We start from the raw sequence: 17,720 nt of genomic DNA on the forward strand, positions 1-17,720 counted from the left end.
GCCAGGGCCCGCCCCGCCCGGGGCGTGCCGGCTGCCAGGTCCCGCTCCCCGCCACCCAATTAAGAGACGCTGGTAACATAAATTAACATGCCCATGCCGTTTATTACTCAGAAACAAAGGTCGCGTTATCTTCCGAGAGAAGTTTCTTGGCTGGATGAACGAACAACTGCTGGTGGAACAGTCCAAATGGATGATGATGGCAATACTGCATAGCCGGGTTCCAGACAGGCGATGCCTGGTGCAGAATCCCGTGCTGTTACCTCCCCAAGGCAGTCTTGGTGCACTGGTCAGGCTTCCCGTGAGGGCTGTGCTTCAGGAGAACTTCCCTGCCTGAGGTGGGGGGCCAAGGAAGCCTCCTGCCTGCTTGGTGGCAGCCCGGGAAGGAGCAAGGCCGAGCATCTTCTGGATGTTCTGCAAGAACAGCACAGAGCACGGTACGTCAGTGTGGCAAGGGAAACAAAGAGGAAGAAATCCCGACTCTGCTCGCAGAATAGCTGGGGTTGGAAAAAAACCTCTTGACATCATTCAGTCCAACCCCCCCAGCCAAGGCAGGGTGACCTGGAGCAGGTGACAGAGGAACACATCCAGGTGGGTTTGGAGTGTCACCGGAGAGGGAGACCCCACGCCCTCCCTGGGCAGCCTTCCCCAGTGCTCTGCCACCCTCATTGTAAAGGATTTCTTCCTCATATTGAGGTGGAACTTCTTGTGGTTTAGTTCATGGCCACTGCTCCTCATCCTGTTGCTGGGTACCACTGAAGAGTTTTGGCACCATCCTCTTGAAACCCACCTTTGAGATACTCATATGATAAGATTCCCTCTCAGTCTTCTCTTTGGACTAAACAGGCCCAGCTCTTGTAGTCTCTCCTCTTCAGAGATGTTCCAGACCCCAAATCATCCTTGTGGCCTCTGCTGGACTCTCTTCAGCAGCACAAGTAAAACCTTCCCACTTGTTTCAACAGATTCAGGTTCTCACACACATAGTCTTAACCCATCTGGCTACTGTACATTGAACCTCTCTCCTTATATGTTCAAACAGCTCAGCATGGAGCCAGACAAGAATGGCTGGGCCATTCTTCCCCAGCTCAACAAAAGCCCCTGAACACCAAATCCATATTTTGGACGAGGATTCTTTCCCATATCCAGCTACAGCCAGCTGTCTTTACACACACTGTTTACATAAAATACCACTGCAATTTAACTGCAGTGCAGGTTCCCAGTGCCTGCTCACAGGCAGACCCTGCAGCCCTCCGTTTTCCCAAATTCCAGAAAGCACTGCTGGTGGTGGCCATGGGAGCTGGAGTCTCCTAATGCAGCTGGAATTTGGGACAGCAGCATGGCAACCAGAGCGTGTGCCAAGTGCAAGTCAGGAGCTTAGTCCCAGAATTAACATGAATGCCAGTGCTGCACACAAAACAATGGGGCGCTGGAGACATGCAGGATAACAGGACATATGGAGCAAACCCCAAAACCTGACTATTGAGATGACCTCATCTGCATCCGAGCGGGGTGTTTCAGTGGAAAACAACAAACAGGGGAAGAGCTAATTAGCAGAGCTAGGCATAAGCAAAAAAAAAAAAAAAAATCACAGCAAAATATTTAAATTTTAATGTTTTTCTTGATTTTTGGGAAATTTCTTTTAAATTTCACAACACTGCAACTACAAAGAGCCTTCAGTTGTTTCAGTTTCATCCTTCACTGTAAGGAACTCCAGCTCAAGATGGTGCTCCTGCAGTGCTGGCAAAACAGGGACATCTGAGATGCAGGGGAAAGAAGAAAACAACTGTGTCCTCCTCGTGTCACCATCTGAGTGCTGGCTATCAAAACAACAAAAGAAGGAAGGATTCTCTTCAAACCTGAATGTCCTCTCCAAAATAACTGTCAGGATAGGTCAGACAGCAAGGTCACAGAGGTCTTGAAATTTTTTTATCATGGAAGGAGAATAAACTAGGGGAAAAAAAAGGGGAGAAAGGGAGGGGGGAAAGGGAGGGATAGTTTTGCAATTCCACAGGAGCTAAAATAAAATAAAATCGAGATTCGTTTCAGCTAGATTATGAAAAGGAAGGCTTCAACCCACACACAAGGAATACATGAAGAGGAATTACATCACGTTTAGTCCGTGGCATACATAAAGCAGCCACTGGTTGATGTTCAGCACCTGAATATGTATGAGAGCATTAACTCCTTGCTGTGGTTCCTCCAGTGTTTCTTGGATCAAGGCACGGACAGAAGGGAGCAGTCAAGGGACAGAGCAAGCACAGCAGAGGGTGCTGCAGAGCCAGCAGCCCGCAGGACCGGTGTCCTGTCAGCTTCCTAGCGGCTCACCCGCGGAGCACAGATCTAGCAGGGATCCATGGAACCATGCACTGCCTCCTCCCCGTTCCTTCTAGCAGGGAGAAAGAGGTGCTAAAGTTTATTCCAACTGCTTCAAGAGGAAGGGAGATGACAGTCAGTCTGTCTGAATTCCAGACTATAGACACTGTCCAGCATTACCCTTCCATGCAGACTCCCCCTGCTCTGGAAGGCAGAAAGCATCACACACTAGCTCCAAGGCAGGTTTTGCTGGACAGCAATCCTGAAATCCATACCTAGACACACCAAAGATGGGGCAAGGTCCAGCAGAAACCTTGTCCCATCTGCTGTGGACAACAATGGACAAGGAAATCTGTAGAGTCTACTTCCAACACAAGCACGACCATCACCCTCAGGAGCAGGGAGGGAAGAGTAATATTTAGGGACCCAAATCCCTTATTAGAGCTCTTCTGATCTTTCCTCAAATGACTGCAGGAAGCACAGGAGTTGCTCCTGCTGTGGTCTTCAAACCCAGAAGGGACCTCAGACAAGGCAGCAAGTGGCTCCCTGCCCTAAGACCAAGCTCTGTGGGAAAGTTCAGTGCTGGCAGCAGAGATAATTACTGGCTCCCCTTCCCACTGGGAATACATTTCGGTGAGAAGCAGCCTAATGTACAGTTCAGATGCGTGTGAAAAGGAAGTGAGGAGCAGCAAACACCCCAGGAACAGCAGCATATCCCTCTTCCCAAACAGCACAGGTGAAGGCTGGGAGCTCAGAACCACGAGCAGCGACAGAGGATGTAACCCTGACACTGCACCTCCCACCCAGCCCAGCAGCAGACTTTCCCAGCTGAAAACCCAACAGCTCAAGGACCCTTGGAAGGCCTCTCCCAGCAACCCTCCTCTCTCCAAACAGGAAGGCAGGAGGAACTAGGGGACAGGATTTACGTGCCAGGGAGAGCTGGGAACAGCGCAAAGGAAGTTACTCACTGCGAGGTGACTATTTTGGGAGATGCTGGCCAGGTCACAGGCAGCAAAGCTTCCCAGTCGGTGTTTGAAGAGTTTATCACCCCCACATGAAGAGAGTCCCTGATGCTGCTCCTGCCTGTCCCACTAATGTCACTTTAATCACCACCCAGGCAGCCTCCCACCCCCGCAGACTCCCCTGCATTTCCCACCAGGTCGCTGTTTTTCCCACATACCCAAGTTCCTGCTCTACCCCTGAGCTCCACAGGAACATCTCTCTTCCCCGTCTTCACAGGCAGCTCCAGGATTTAAGGAAAGACTGAGGGACTATGGTCTCCTTGGTTTGTTCACAACCTTTTCCCTGATTTTTGGTACATCTCCACTCCTCCTCTTGTGTCAGCAGCATCAAGCCAGACACCAACTCCCACAGCACTTGTCCTCCCCTGGGCCAGCACCTGTTTGAAGCCAACGTGGCAAGATTTCCCCTTCTGCACACAGTGAAATACAAAGGCTCACAAAGCCTTCACCTCCAAGGTCACTGAAAGCACGAAGTGCAAGTCTCTTGGCACCATTTTAAGCCCTTAATTACTTTCTTGCCCTCTCCCCCAGCCTGTCACAGCTCTGAAGTCCTCTTCGAAATGCTGTTATCACCTAGGTTCTTTCAAATAGCAATAAAGCCAAGAGCAGGATGCCAGCAGCAATCACAGCTTCAGTCTTGACCTCTTGTGCAAACTAAGGTGTCCCTACCCTTCCCTAGAGCAGCAAGGAGGAAGAAGCTGAGCTGCCTGAAGCTGGAGAAGTGCAGGAATTGTTAACCATGATCACGTAGATAAGGCAGCACTATGAAGACTGCAGTCTCACACCCTTCTCCAAAGCAATAAACTCACTCTCCTCCTCCAGAGGGACATCATAAGGAACTCTTAAGCACAAGGGCATTTTTTTTTCCCAGAAGTTTTATGGAAAGCTCAACCCGCTGCAAAGAGCTTGGCATTTCTGCCCCTCAGTTCATGGTGCCCACCAATTTCACCACATAAAACATCAGGAAATACCCAGCATTAGAATTAACCACAGGAATTATATTTTTGGACAAAACAAATGAGGGATTTTTCAGCAAGAGTTCCCCAGTCAACCCAACGGGTGCGGAAGAATCTTGCTGGTGGTGCTATTTAGTTTCCTGTCATAATCTGCAACACTGAAAAGAAAGGACTTTCCATGTAACAGGTAACACAGAGCAGCACCAGCCAGGAGCCTGAAGGAACAGCATCAGACCACAGCATCCCAGAATTCTGGAAGGTGATCTTAAGAGCTCAGTACGTCTCAGTGCTTTCCAAGCAGCAAACCCTTCTCTAGCCACTGGGAAGTGAAAGTTTGTCTTGCAGCAAAGAGAGTGAGGAAGTCCCTGCCTGGCCTTTGGTGAAGCTGGGCCTGCTTGGAGTGAGTGTGCCCAGATGAACCCCCAGATGTTCCTTTCAGCATAAATGATTCTACAATTCGTTATCTGCTTTTGCACAGGACCAGACTGGGATCCATCTCAGCACAAACACCCAGTACAAAGGGCTATGGGGAATTCCATCCACCAGCATGCACTTTGTGACTAAAGGAACACTTATGGAGCTGCTCCATCAAGCTCAGCCCAGCTCCTGGCATTACACACCACCTCCCTTTGCTGATCTGCTTTAAGCCTAAGCCCCTTAGTCTAAGTTTCCTTGGCACCTCTGAGGAAAAGCAACAAGGGGATTAAGGAGAAAAGCAGCAAGAATTCAGGAAGTGAATCAAAGAAAAGGGAAATATGAATACAGAAGAGAAGGTAATTTGCAGCTAGTTGCACCAGCATTCATCCAGAGTATATTAACCTATCCCCAGCACCCTGTGGGGAAAGTGGAAAACAAAATAGACTTCTTGTTGCACGGGGAAGGCCCTCTTGTCCTCACGAGCCATTCTGCCACTTGAGCTGCCAGTGAACCTTCCTGAACAGGTCCCTTATCCTCATCCTCTTCCAAAAGACAGGACTATGGAGCTTTGCTGGAGAGCTCTGTGGAGCCTACTCTTGGCTTACCATACCAGACCCCCTCTCTGTGCCACGTCCCTAACGCTGGGAGAGACTTGACACCAAAGGTACAATTCTTAAGACTCTGAAAAAAATCAGACAGCCAGCAAAAATAGGAAGGACAAACCCAAAAGAGCAGCTTTAACTCTTTCATCACTTTTCTGACAACTTGATGGACTGATGAAAGTTTTATAGAGCTGCAAGCCACCTAGAAAGTTTCCCCTAAAGAAGCTGCTGTTTGTAAATATGCACATATTGCTGTAAAAGTCATAATTACTAAGGAGCAGGATTTAGATCAGCTACTGGTGGAGACAATCTCTTGGTATGGCAATCCACAAAGTTATCACACAAGTCAGGAATCCATTTCTGCCAACTCTGTCCCAGAGCCCTGGTGCAAGTCTCCAGCCAAGTCTTCCAGGCCCATCCAGGACAGCGACTGTTTTAATGATCCCAACCTAGAATTGCTTTGTATATGAGGCACAGGAATGAAGCCAAACACAGAAACCACAAACGGATCCAAGATTACACGTGCACTACTCCTCGTCCTGGATGGGGATATGCTTTCCCTGCTCCAGGGAAAGTGTACTCACCTGTCTGATTGACATGGTGCACAGAATGTAGAGGAAGATGAAGGAGCAGTCAGTGTAATCCTCACCCAGGAGGTTGCGGTGGGAGAGACCTTGGATGTATGAGAGGGGGATAAATGGAAGCTTTGCTACCACTCGGCCATCAAATCTGGAAAAGAGAGCACTGGATCACCACTGGAGACAGCAGAAGAGCTTTTGGATATGGAAAGAACAAGTGAGCACCTTCAACAGGCCACCAGAGCAGGGAAGACCACAGGGAAGGCTGAAAGGCCTTGCTGCCTTCTCCAGCCCCTCTCCACACACTACACCAAGGTGCACAAAGACATCTCTCTCTCCAAGCCCTCCACAGGGTAGGATTCCCTCAGGAACAGTTTTACCATAATCAAAGTGTTTCCTAGTGATTTAAGTGATGAACTGGACAAGCTGCTGGTTCATGAAATCTTGGTATTTTGCAGTTTTCTGGTGCATTTTATTTCCAAGTCAGATTTGGCAGATCACTTCCCAGAACACAGTCAGCACTCCAATAAAAGATGAATGACTGTCACCCTGCTGTACTGCAGTTACTGCAACAAGACAGACCCTTTGCTTCAAGCAAAACAGCATTTTTTAAACCAGAGCATAAATCAAAGACACCTTTTCCTCCCCTGGAGCAGCTGTGCTCCTCAGGATGCACATGAGAGCCATCAGGGAACACTTCACAGCCCCAGTTGGTCTGCATTAGCTGTGGAGATGAAGGCAGTGCAGAGGCAGGATGATACCGCATATTCCGAGCGGCATGTCCTGCTCCTGGAATCCCTCCAGGCCCACATTCCAGGGCATCAGGCAGAGTGTGAATTTTGGCCACTTAGCAAAGATTTCTCCCAAGGCAGACCAGTCTACCCAATCTTTTGATGTAGATGTGTATGATGCCTCATCAGCATGTGCATATTTGGATGTTATTTTCTCTGCATGTGCTGATTTTCGAACAGGTGTTTCTTGTTTCAAGAGATCCTAAACGAGCTTTCTTTCCTGTGGAGATGCATTCACACAGCCACGGCTCAAACACACGCCAACTTTGTTTACATCTCACAGGCAGCTTGGCAAAAGAGCTCAGAACGGATGTTTATCTCCCTGGAACATCCCCCAGTGGCTTAAAATTCTGCGTTATTCCTGCTGTGAGAATGACAAGTACTTCAGCAGTAGCACCCTGAGGTACCTGCTTTCAATTCCAGCAGGTTTTCACAGTCATTGAGAGGTACCAAAATGCACAACTCTTAGAGTAAGGCAGGGGAGTGATTGCATGAAAAAGTTCCTGGCAAGAGAAAATTGAGACACACAGAAGGTAATTCCTGCCCCAGGTGAAATCCCTGCTGGCTTGGAGGCCACTGCTGCTGCAGATCTCACTGCCATAATGAACCTCTTAAGCCACAACAGTCACTCAGCTGTTTGTCTTGGGCACAGCATTCTGCTCTTTGGGTTTAAACCAGCCTTGCTGACACTTCCACATCCTTCCAGTACGGTCCAACCTGCTGCCCCAGTACTGATGACACTCCAGGAATGACAGCAGGAAATCATCCCGGTGATTTCCAGTTTGGCTAAAGGGGCACTTGGCAATGGTGACGTGCTCAGACAGAGTAGCAGCATCTGCAAAGTACCTGTCCAAAGGGTGCTGCTTCCACACAGTTCCTGCTCCTTTTTTCCCAGCAGCCATTAACTCATTCAAGAACAGGAAAAGCAGCAAACGTGGCCACAGCCATTGCAGGTGTCAGACACCCTTTTCCTCCTTTTCCTCCCACACCCACAAGTGCCTCCATGGATACTCCTGGATACTCCTGCTGCTCAGACTGCCTCTAAAGAAAGAGGCAGTTAAATAAAAGATATATCCAAAGCTGACATCAATTCTCTGCTCAGTAGCGTGGTCTCTGTGGGCAGGAATCCTCAAAAGAGGAACAAGACAACTTGGTAGAAGCTTATTGGTTTCTTCTACCTTTTTTTTTAATTATCTATGGAAGGAGGAACCATATAGAATTTAACCCAAATCAACCCCTTCCTAAAGTTTTTAACAAACTTAAAGTTCTGTAGTACTTGTTAGTCACAAAATACTCAGAGCAACTGCCTCTTCTCCCTCTAGGAAAGGGGCACAGTGGGATAAAGCATTTTTATTTCGTTGTTCAGTCTGCTTTAGGGGCAGGTGCTGGTGTTTATATTGTACCAAAGAGCAAGGCAAGCACTTGGAGGTCTCAAGTGCAACCCTACAAATGCCCCCCCAGACTCCTCACTGCTCATGATGCACCTCCAGCCCTGCTCAGGGCTGCAGTGAAATGAGACATCACTGACTCAAGACTGCACCCAAATTTTAAAATCCTCCAGTGCAGGGCTGCTTTGCTCTGCTCAGAATGCTGAAGTCTGACTAAGCTGAATAAATAAAGGATCCACACAGTGGCACTTCTGTTATTATGTTACCCCATGTTTGCAATTTATCCACCCACAGATCTCCAGTAAAATAACAATAGAGTGTATCCTGGGGACTGCCAGCACAGAAGCCAAAGGCTTTGGTGCCCAAGAGTGTAAATTCCTGTTTGCAGGGCAAGGATATTGCCCAGATATCAAGCAGCCTCCTAAAATATTCATGTCATCTTCAGATTTAACAGCCAACAGTTCATATTTCAAGTGAATCGAGTTTTAAAAGCCAAGCACAGCCTTTCAGATTTGCATCTCTGAAACAAAGCTGTCTATAACTGTGCAAACCAGTTTGGGGTTTCTTGTCTGCTTGTTTTTTTAAACTACACCCATCTCAGGTCACTTTTAAAACAAGTGAGGCTTGGAGCCCATGCCTGGACCTGTTTATATCTGGACTCTGATTACCTCAAGTAGGGCAACAACAAACTCTGCAATTACAGCTCATTTCTAAGGGCAAGGGAGCTGACCCAGTTTTGTTTGCAAGAGCATTCTTTGGTCACACCATTACAGCAAAGCCAAAGCAGCTGAAGACTGAAGATGTTTGCCTGACATGCACCAAACTTGCCCTAATCAGGATGTTCCCATGTAGAAAAGATATTAAGGCTGTGTCTAGACTAAATGCAATTTGTTCAGTTTGGCTGTGCTCAGTACTCAATGTTCCCTCTTGAGCAGAAAGTGTATGAGATGACCAAACCACCACATCTTCAGATGAAAGATGGATCCATTTATTTAGCTGTGGTTCTTGGCTGGACAATGTCACTCTTAACACTTCAAGCGATGAAGGGAAGGTGGAAAATATGTTCACCATAAAAATTTCAGAAAAACTGCAGGAAGCTGATACTTACATGGAGTTGAACATTCCCATCAAGGCAGTGAAGCAGAAGCCAATGGCAAACATGGATTTCATTCGAACCTGCAAGCAGAAAGGTCAGAGAGATTTAAGACAACAGGCCCACACCCTTAAAAACAGGCTTTGTACAGATGACTGAAATCAGCAGGGGGAAAGGAGACAGAGGGGTTGTTAAAGTGACTGCAGAAGTCCCCAAGAGACTGGGTACAAAGGCAGCCACTGATGGGAAGTGCTGCTTCAGGGGGACAAAACCAGAAAGTGCTCAAGAATTTTCCTGTCACCTTGCACAGGCTGGTTTTATTTTTTCCTTAAGCCTATAAAACCCACCAGGGGGATTCCCAGGGGATTCTCAGCAAAGGATCATTACAATGACAAAAGTTATAGGAAGCCACAAAAATTAATTCTACATTGAAAAAACATCATGGAGACTGATAAAGATGAAAATAGCTAAGGTTTGGCATGAGATGAGGCAGTAACTCTGTGGCTCAAACTAAAATCTCTTGTGATTTAGAGAAAATCCAGAAGGACCTTTCCAGAGGAAAAGCAGCTTTGTGTGCCAATTGAACAAAGTCTTTTTGTTGGAAAACTGACTGAAATCTCCAGCAGTTGGGAACTGGCTTTAAATTTTCATACCATTGACAAGTCCCTGTTGTTATTCTTCAGTTTCTCTTCTTGTCTCTCTGGAAAGACAAAAACAACAATTATAATCAGTTATGTCAACCTAGAAACCAGAGTGTTTTCATTTCCAGGAAAACTTAACCTCTTTGGCTCTCCAAACAAATAACACTTCCAAAATCAACTCCAACTCTTTTTGCCAGACAGTAGAAAATTAAAAACTGTACCTAGCCAACTGCTTCTCCACCACAGCAACATACAGCAAGTCAGGCACAAAGAGAGGAGGCGGCTGGAATCACACATTCAGCACTTTTGAAAGAAATGCACCCAATGTCAGATTTGCTAACTCAACCAACTCACACAGGATCATGAGCACTGCTGCCAGAAAATAAAAACAGTGCCCCTCTACCACAGTTCCCAGAGGGAGCAGTGATCAATTTGCTGCACACCATCATGAATACATTGAGTAAGTAAAGGATTTCCTTCTGGAGGTCTCCAAAGGGAAAACCATGCACAGAGCTGGGAGCTGCACCTCAGCAATGCCAAAATCCTGCTGGTCTTAGTAATGAATTTTGCACTCTTCTCACACCTAGGAGATTTTCCAAAGAGGAAAGATTTCCTACCTGAAATTCAGTAATGAGCGTACTACTGTGCTTTGCAGGAAATATTATGGAAATTTAGCCTGTCCTTAAATCACCACAGATTTCAAAGATACTCAGATTTTCAAGAGGACATTTTCTACGTCCCTCACTGGAGGGCTGCTCTGGCCTTCAGCATTATCTGTCACCTTTCCTGTCCCATGTCCCCATCATGCCTTGTGCTCCTCTCACACCGAGGATCCAGAGGGGCATCCAGGATGGGAAGCAACAGCCAGCTGAAGTAAGGATGTGGATAATGAAGGAATATCCAAAGAACAGCACGAGGGAAGAGGAGAGGATGCAGAAGGCCTGCCAAGGGCTATCCAGCAGGGGAATTGTGAGGGATCCCCACTGAAGTTTCAGTACTCTAGGCCCACAGCTCAGGAACTCCCAAATTCTCTCCCAAGCCCCTGCTAAGCACAGGGACTCACAGTTAGTGTTGTGAAAAGTAACAGCAACACCCCTACCCAACTCCTTAGAACCCTCTTTGCTATTTCCACTTGCTCCTAACTACAAACCATCCCCTCTGGCAGGAACCTTTCAGACACCTGTTTCCTGAGCAAGGTGGAAAGTTGTGTCCTGGGACATTTCAGCAACCACAAGCCAGCTCTTCAGGAATCACATTTGGCACAAATACTTGTTTTTTCCCCTCTGCTGCATAACTAACCATCTATTTAGGTGGGCTAAAGGTTACATAGAGGAAAGAACACAGCTGATTGCCCAATATACCTGACCTGTCTGTCACCTATCTCTACAGATTCAAAAAGAACACATTCTGGGTGATCTACCAACTTATATAAATGGTCTATTCCTCCCCAAATCACACATAAACAGCCTGTTAAGCACTTTGCTGGGTAGTTAACAGTTGGGTAAAGGCACAAAGAAAGAGGACTGGGTTAACAAGCAGCTCCCTGGATTCCACAATCACCTTACTCTGCTCATTGGAAAACAAACCATGAGGATACAGGGACAGAGATTTGCCAGGACTGGAAGTTTTCACTTTGTTTTAGTTTTGATGTCCATCCAGCACTTGTGTGGACTCCTGGGAATGTCACTGTCTTTTCTTCCAGAAGCATATGGACACAGAAAGCAGTAGCAAGGTTTAAGCTAACAAATTATCTCTTTAAACTGAAATGACAGTAGGCTACACCAATGCTAAAGGTGTCCTGTTCCAGCAGTGCCCAAGGTGATTTAGACACAATGTGACAACTGGCTCATTTTACAGTTAAAAATAAAGACTTTTAAGTAGAAAACACCAAATTAAGCCTTCCCAAGCTACTTTGCCCCTACCTCCTTGTGCACAGGCATGAATCATCCCTTATGAAACAAAGTACTATGTTCCACACTCCTCCTGTCACATTCTGTGTGCAGAACAGATGGCAACTGAGGCAGGTCTGTACCACAGCTGTTACTTATCCATAAAGCCTCAGCTCAATATTTACTTTTTGTTAACTAAAATGGTAGAACTTGGAAGAACTCCAGCACAAGTAGATTTGCTGTGACAACAATGCCCCATCTTGCAGAATGATTTGACATCCAGTAAGTTACTGAGATCAGAGATTTCAACTTAACAACTGTGAGTCATTTTCTGGAAGTCCAGTGTGACATTTGGGGTTTGATTTTTCAGGAACACCAAGAATTCATCTTTGCCTGAACACAAATGAAAACCTCAATTTATGCAGCACTTGTTAAAAAAAGATAAAAAAAAACAGTGTCAGAATCTTAGGCTTGGCCAGCAAGCATCACAGCAAACAAAATCAGTGGTCGTTTCCTAAGTTCTGATCTTTGTCCCTTTGTGCTTTGTTTTCCATCTGCAAAACAAGATTATTTCAGTGTATAAAAATTGGTGGAGCATCTGAAGTCCTCAGATTCTACTGTTTATTGGTTTAGTCCAAGCATAAGTCAAATATTGTCTGCTAGGAACACAGCTTGGATGGTGCCCTGCAAAAAAGTCATTGTCACACTTTCTTTATTTAATGTAATCTGCAGTTGTTGCATATGGTCACTTTCAAAGTTGCCTTATCCACCAAGGAATGTTCACCCCACGCAGGGGTTAGTCAAGATTAAGAATTGAAATGCACAAGAGGAAGCATTTTGGCTCCTGTCCTTTCAGGAATCTAACGACAACAGGTTTTCTACCTAGGAAGAGCTGTTTGAAGATGTGTTTATAATTCCCAAGCTTTGTACAGATCAAATGACTAATCCAGCTACCTGGTGTTACAGAGGAATGAGGAAACCAACTCCCAGGAGCTCTCAAAAGTGTTCCTGCCACGATCTCTGGAATAACTTAACTGAGCTTTGCTGCACGTTGCAAGTCCTGCAGATAGCAGATCCTCCTAAAACCTTCAAACATCTCCTTACCTTGGTCTTGCTTAGTTCAGTACTAAAAAGTTACCATAACCCTGGAAAAATACAGCTTAAGGACAGTGAAAAAGAATGGAAAAATAAATCACTGCCTAAAATTGAGCAGAACTGATTTATAAAGATTGAAATTCATCTAAGCATGGTTAGAGTTAACATGAATATCTTCAGCTCTAAAGTGTACAAATGAAGGGGGAAAAAAAAATCACAATTTGAATCCTACAGCTACAGCAAGGTGCAGCACTGCAGCAAAGAGCTATGACAGCTGAAGTTAGTAACAGCCATAAGTATCAAGGCTAAAACAGGAGAAAAAGTCAGGGAGCTCAGCAAGAGGTGCTGCTCCTCTCAGTGATCCACCCAATGGATCCAAACTATCAGGAGCATGGGTGTCCCCTGCCTTGGAAGAGTAAGGCAGATGAATAAATAGCCTTGAAAGGAAGCAAAGGATAATCATTTCCATCAGTTTCTCAACTTTCCACTATTCTTGAGGTGCCAGTCTTACCTATCTTCTTTTTCTGCTGTCGGCCTGCTGATTCAGTTATGGTCTCCTTCTTCTTTTCCACTGCAAAATGAAAAGATACGCCATCATTTCTGCACAGTGATACCACCACACCTTTTCCACACACCAAACAAAACATTTTATTCCTCTGCAGAACAGGGGCACAAAAAGCAGCAAAGTAGGACTAAGAACATGTTCAGAATCAGTAAGTTACCAACTACCTACACCAATCACTTAAAAGCTATAATTAAAAAAAAAATCAAAACCCTGGATAAGATACACACATATTTAAAGGGTTAATTTTGACCTCTGTCAAGAGCCCATGGCACTGTGGACTGAGCAGTCTGGAGACAATTTTGGCTTAAGCTACCCTTGCTGATTTGTCATTAGTATCAGACAGTACTTTTGATTCAGCAAGTGGAATGAAAAGAGCTTTGTGGCACGCTCTGCTCCTGATTATCTGCAGTGGGAAGCAGAATACTGGAAAGTCTGTGTTTTCCTACATCCCTTCTTCACAGGCAGGCATTCTCAGGGGAAATGCTGTCCAAGCAGACAGCCACAGCCTCTCCATTCTTCAATTCATTAGCACTGAAGCATTTCCAATATTTTAAAGCAAAAGCCTAAGGTTAAAGGTCCTAAAACCCCACATCAGACACGCACGGAGCACCAACCACCACTGCAGCAAAGCAGGCCAGCAGAGCCAGCACAGGCAAATGGGAACACAGCAAATGCGCTGCTCAGCTGCAAAGGAGGCTCTGGGACAGCAAAAAGGGCTTTTCCAGGAAGCAAGAGACATTTTCATTCAAGACCTATAACAAGAGTACTCCAGGAAGCAAGGATGATGAAGCAGGACTATAGTCTAACAACCTTTTTTACTCGAAACTCTCTGTATTTATGCAAACTGCATGTACCATATCACTCTACCAACAAAGAGCCTGGGCTCACTGTCAGCTCACAGATACCTGACCGCTGGGGCTGCCCTCCCTCGTGGAGTACCAGCTCAGCACAGCCCTGATTTCACAGCCCAGAGGAAATGAAGCCAGCCAACCTTCCAAGCCACACCAGGATTTGTAGAACTGCCTTGCGAAATGCCTGCGAGTCACTCACAACTGCTCAGAAAAATCACATCAGCCCAGACAAATCACCTCAGCATCATCCCTCCATGGCAACAGAATGAGAAACAATTGCTTTTCCCAAGGAACAAGAGGATCTCAGGTGGGCAGGGAGGAAAACAGGGAGCTTGTGTCCCTAGGGAATACTGGAGAGAGGTGTCAGATAGACACAGTGCACCCAGGGCTCACAGAATGCTGTCTCCATAGCCTTCCCTATGCCAAATCCAGCTGGAAAACCCCATCAGCCCATCCCTGCCCTGGTGCACATAACCCCACAGCCCCAGCTCTAAACTCTACACAGTGCTGTTGAGACTTATGCCAAGCCCCAGGAACTCCCAGCCCCAATTCCCTCAGGAACATCCACGTGAACAAACCAGAAATTCCAGGGACAGCCTTCAGCCTTGTACATTTAGCCCTACATTCACCCAGAACAATCCCTGCAGCAGCCTCAACCAACGCTGAGCCTCTCCCGAGGAAGGAGAGGACAGGAAGAAATGAAATTAAGGAGCAACAATGTCTGCTCAAGCACACTACCCAGCCCATTTGTTTTTGCAAATCCTAAGGATCTGCTAGGGCTCTCACGGGAGAGCTTAAAGGTCTCAAATGTGTTTTTTCCTGTTTCAGATGTGTTAGATAACAGCTGAAAGGTGTGGCTCAAGTGGTCCACTTGGCAAATTGTAAGCCCTCAGGTCAGCCAGCTGTCCTCAGCACAAGAGGGGAAGGGAAAAAAGCAAAGCTGAATTTTTACTGACTCCTTATTCAACTTACCTTTTTTTTTTTTTTTTCATTGTTGTTGGGGGTGGGGAATCAAACAAGGAAATCAGAAACTAATTGAGACACATGAACCCTTCACCACTCCCTTCACAGATGATAGCCTAGACACCAGGAGAGCTATAAAAGCAAGCAGCATTAAACTCTTTCAGCAATCATTAAGCCCGAGAGATTAAGCCCTGCTAACTGCTTTTGCAATTGAACAGCACAAGCACAAGAGGACACTAAGTTTGCAGCTGGGTTTCAACTCCTTCTCAAAGTTGCTCTTCTGGGGCTAATTCCATCCCACACACAGGACCAGTGGGATTCAAGTGAGGCAGGCAGGGATGCAATCCCCGTCTGCTCCTGCTGTGGTGACAAAAGCCCCAGAAGAACGTGGGAGCCGTGACACAAACACGACTACACTTCAACTCCTCGGTGTAAACTGCCCAGGGGAAGGCTGCAATAAGCTGGGCTGGTAAGAGCAACATGCGATAATGCTGCTCTCTCGTGCATCAGAGAGCACCGACACCACGATGAGATATTTGTAAGGTAAAACCAGGTCTGTTTTGGCCCCAGCTGTCGAGTGCTGTCTCTCACTGCTGTAACTTGGGTAGGGAGTCCACAGCTGAGGTCAAAAGGTCAGAATTTCTCATCTGCAACTTGGCTTCTGATACAGACAGGTCCATTTAAAGACTCCAGGCTCCCTCCTGTTTACCATTTCTCTCAATATTTGATGCAGATCTGACTGCTCACCCTCAGCTCCCTTTTCCCTTCTCCCCTCATACTTTGTTTACCCCCTCCCAGACCTCCTCTCTGTGGAATGAACTTATTTCCTAGTATTTCATAACCTACTTGCTTCCAGTTCACACTAGGATAATTTGGCTTTACATCAGCTGACTGCTCAGACCTTTCTATGACGGCTTTGTCTTTACTCACCCCCCATCAATCACCACTTTTAATCTTTACACGAAATGCTTTTTCCTCGTGGTACTCATCATTCAACCCTAACTCGTTCTTTCTACAGACCACAAATTCTCCTCTTCGCCCCTGCAAGGCAGAAATTGCATCTTTGAACGCATTTCAGACATTTATTTCAGACACTGGCTGCTGATGTGCAGAGAAAAAAGATGCCAGGACCAATCTCCTACTCCCTCCTGTCCTCCACTGACAGGAAGGGCAATTTACACAAGGCAAAAGGTCTCTGGCTGAGAATTAAGGACAGAAATAAGCCCCTGGCGAGTACTTACATTTCTTGCTCTGCTTTTCCACTTCAGCCTTTAACCTCTTGTATTTGTCTGTCCGATAGACCAGCACCCAAGTTATACCTGAAACAAACACTCATTGTTTCCTCTTGTCACTCATAGCTCCCCTTGTCAGCCAGCAAGGAGGGAAAGAAAAACCTCCTGCTGGAGTGCTGCTACCAGGGAGCAAAGCCACGTGCGGGAATTAAACTTTGTGTCCACAAAACACCCTTATAACCCAGGCAAGGGAGCACAAAGCAGCAGCAAACTGCACCGTCCCTTCCCCTCAAACCTCCATGCCAAGTTCCATGTAAAATGGAACTGGAAAATAAAGCAGGAAAGCAGCTACAGGTGGAAAACTGAAACAAGTTTTTATTTTCTTACTTGTACTGATAAGCCTGCTTTGCAGGTGTGGGATGAAGATTTGGGGACAGGGGGTATAAAGGGGATTTAGGGATACAGCACAACACCAGAAACGGGACCTGTGGCTCGTGACTACCCCAAAAGGCACCCCAAAAGTCCAGCACTTCCTTAAAAAGCTGCCCCTATTTCAACCCGTGGAATATAAAAACCCTTTTCCAGCAGCTGAAACCACCAGCACTGCAAGGCCAGGCGATTCCTTCACATCCTTCCCACAACAGCTGTGGAGGAAATCACTCCGTCCCCTTTCACCTGCAACAGCCTCCCTCCCTCCTGCAGGGAATAACCCCAACTGCCAGCGCCCTGCAGCACGGCTCGGCGCTGTGCGGGGGGCGATTCACCGCTGTCCTCTCCGTGAGGAGCCTCGGCTGAGCCCGAGCCCCGTTTCACAGCCTGCCTCCCCTTCCCCCGCTCCCGGGAGCTGCCGGCCGCGCCCCGCCCGGCTCACCCTCGGCCAGCAGCGCGGTGCAGACGGAGATGAACACGATGAGGAGCGTGTCGGCGAACATGGTGCTCATGGTGCCGCCGCCGCCCCCGAGCCGGCAACCGCGCCGCGCACCCGGAAGTGCCCCCGCCACCCGGAAGCTGCCCGTCCCCGTTGCCTAGCAACCCCCGGAAGCGACCATCTGCACTTCCGGCCGGCGCCGCCGGCCGCGCGAGAAGCCGCGGGACGGGCGAGGGGCGGGGAAAGCGCGGCGGACGCTGCTCTGATTGGGCGGCGCGGCTGTCAATCTGCGAGGCGCGCGGGCCCCGCCCCCAGCGGGCTGAGGGAGGCTCGTTGTCATGGCGCGGTCCGCGCTCGGCTCTCGCTGCGGCCCCGGCCCCGCACACCGGGCCGTGATCCAGGGCTCGCGGAGGGCTTCACAGAATCCGTGAGGTCGGAAAAGACCTCCGCGATCATCCC

At 47.4% G+C, this 17,720-nt stretch overlaps 1 protein-coding gene across 2 annotated transcripts; it reads right to left on the reverse strand.

The window, feature by feature from the left end:
- Positions 1 to 82: 82 nt before the first annotated feature.
- On the reverse strand, positions 83 to 17,419 carry TMCO1 (transmembrane and coiled-coil domains 1). Of its 2 annotated transcripts, none has more exons than XM_068199344.1 (7): positions 17,265 to 17,419; positions 16,403 to 16,480; positions 13,294 to 13,353; positions 9,811 to 9,857; positions 9,173 to 9,240; positions 5,892 to 6,036; positions 83 to 411 (listed from the first exon to the last, which is right to left on the reverse strand). In XM_068199344.1, the coding sequence occupies exons 1-7, from the start codon at positions 17,332 to 17,334 to the stop codon at positions 313 to 315; spliced, it is 567 nt and encodes a 188-aa protein (XP_068055445.1). In that variant the 5' UTR covers positions 17,335 to 17,419; the 3' UTR covers positions 83 to 312. The 2 variants fall into 2 exon arrangements, with proteins under 2 accessions (XP_068055445.1, XP_068055446.1); XM_068199345.1 differs by lacking the exon at positions 83 to 411 and adding an exon at positions 1,596 to 1,726.
- Positions 17,420 to 17,720: the final 301 nt, after the last annotated feature.

The sequence above is a fragment of the Anomalospiza imberbis genome, chromosome 9 (assembly GCF_031753505.1).
Source record: "Anomalospiza imberbis isolate Cuckoo-Finch-1a 21T00152 chromosome 9, ASM3175350v1, whole genome shotgun sequence".
In the NCBI taxonomy this organism is placed as follows: Eukaryota; Metazoa; Chordata; class Aves; order Passeriformes; family Viduidae; genus Anomalospiza; species Anomalospiza imberbis.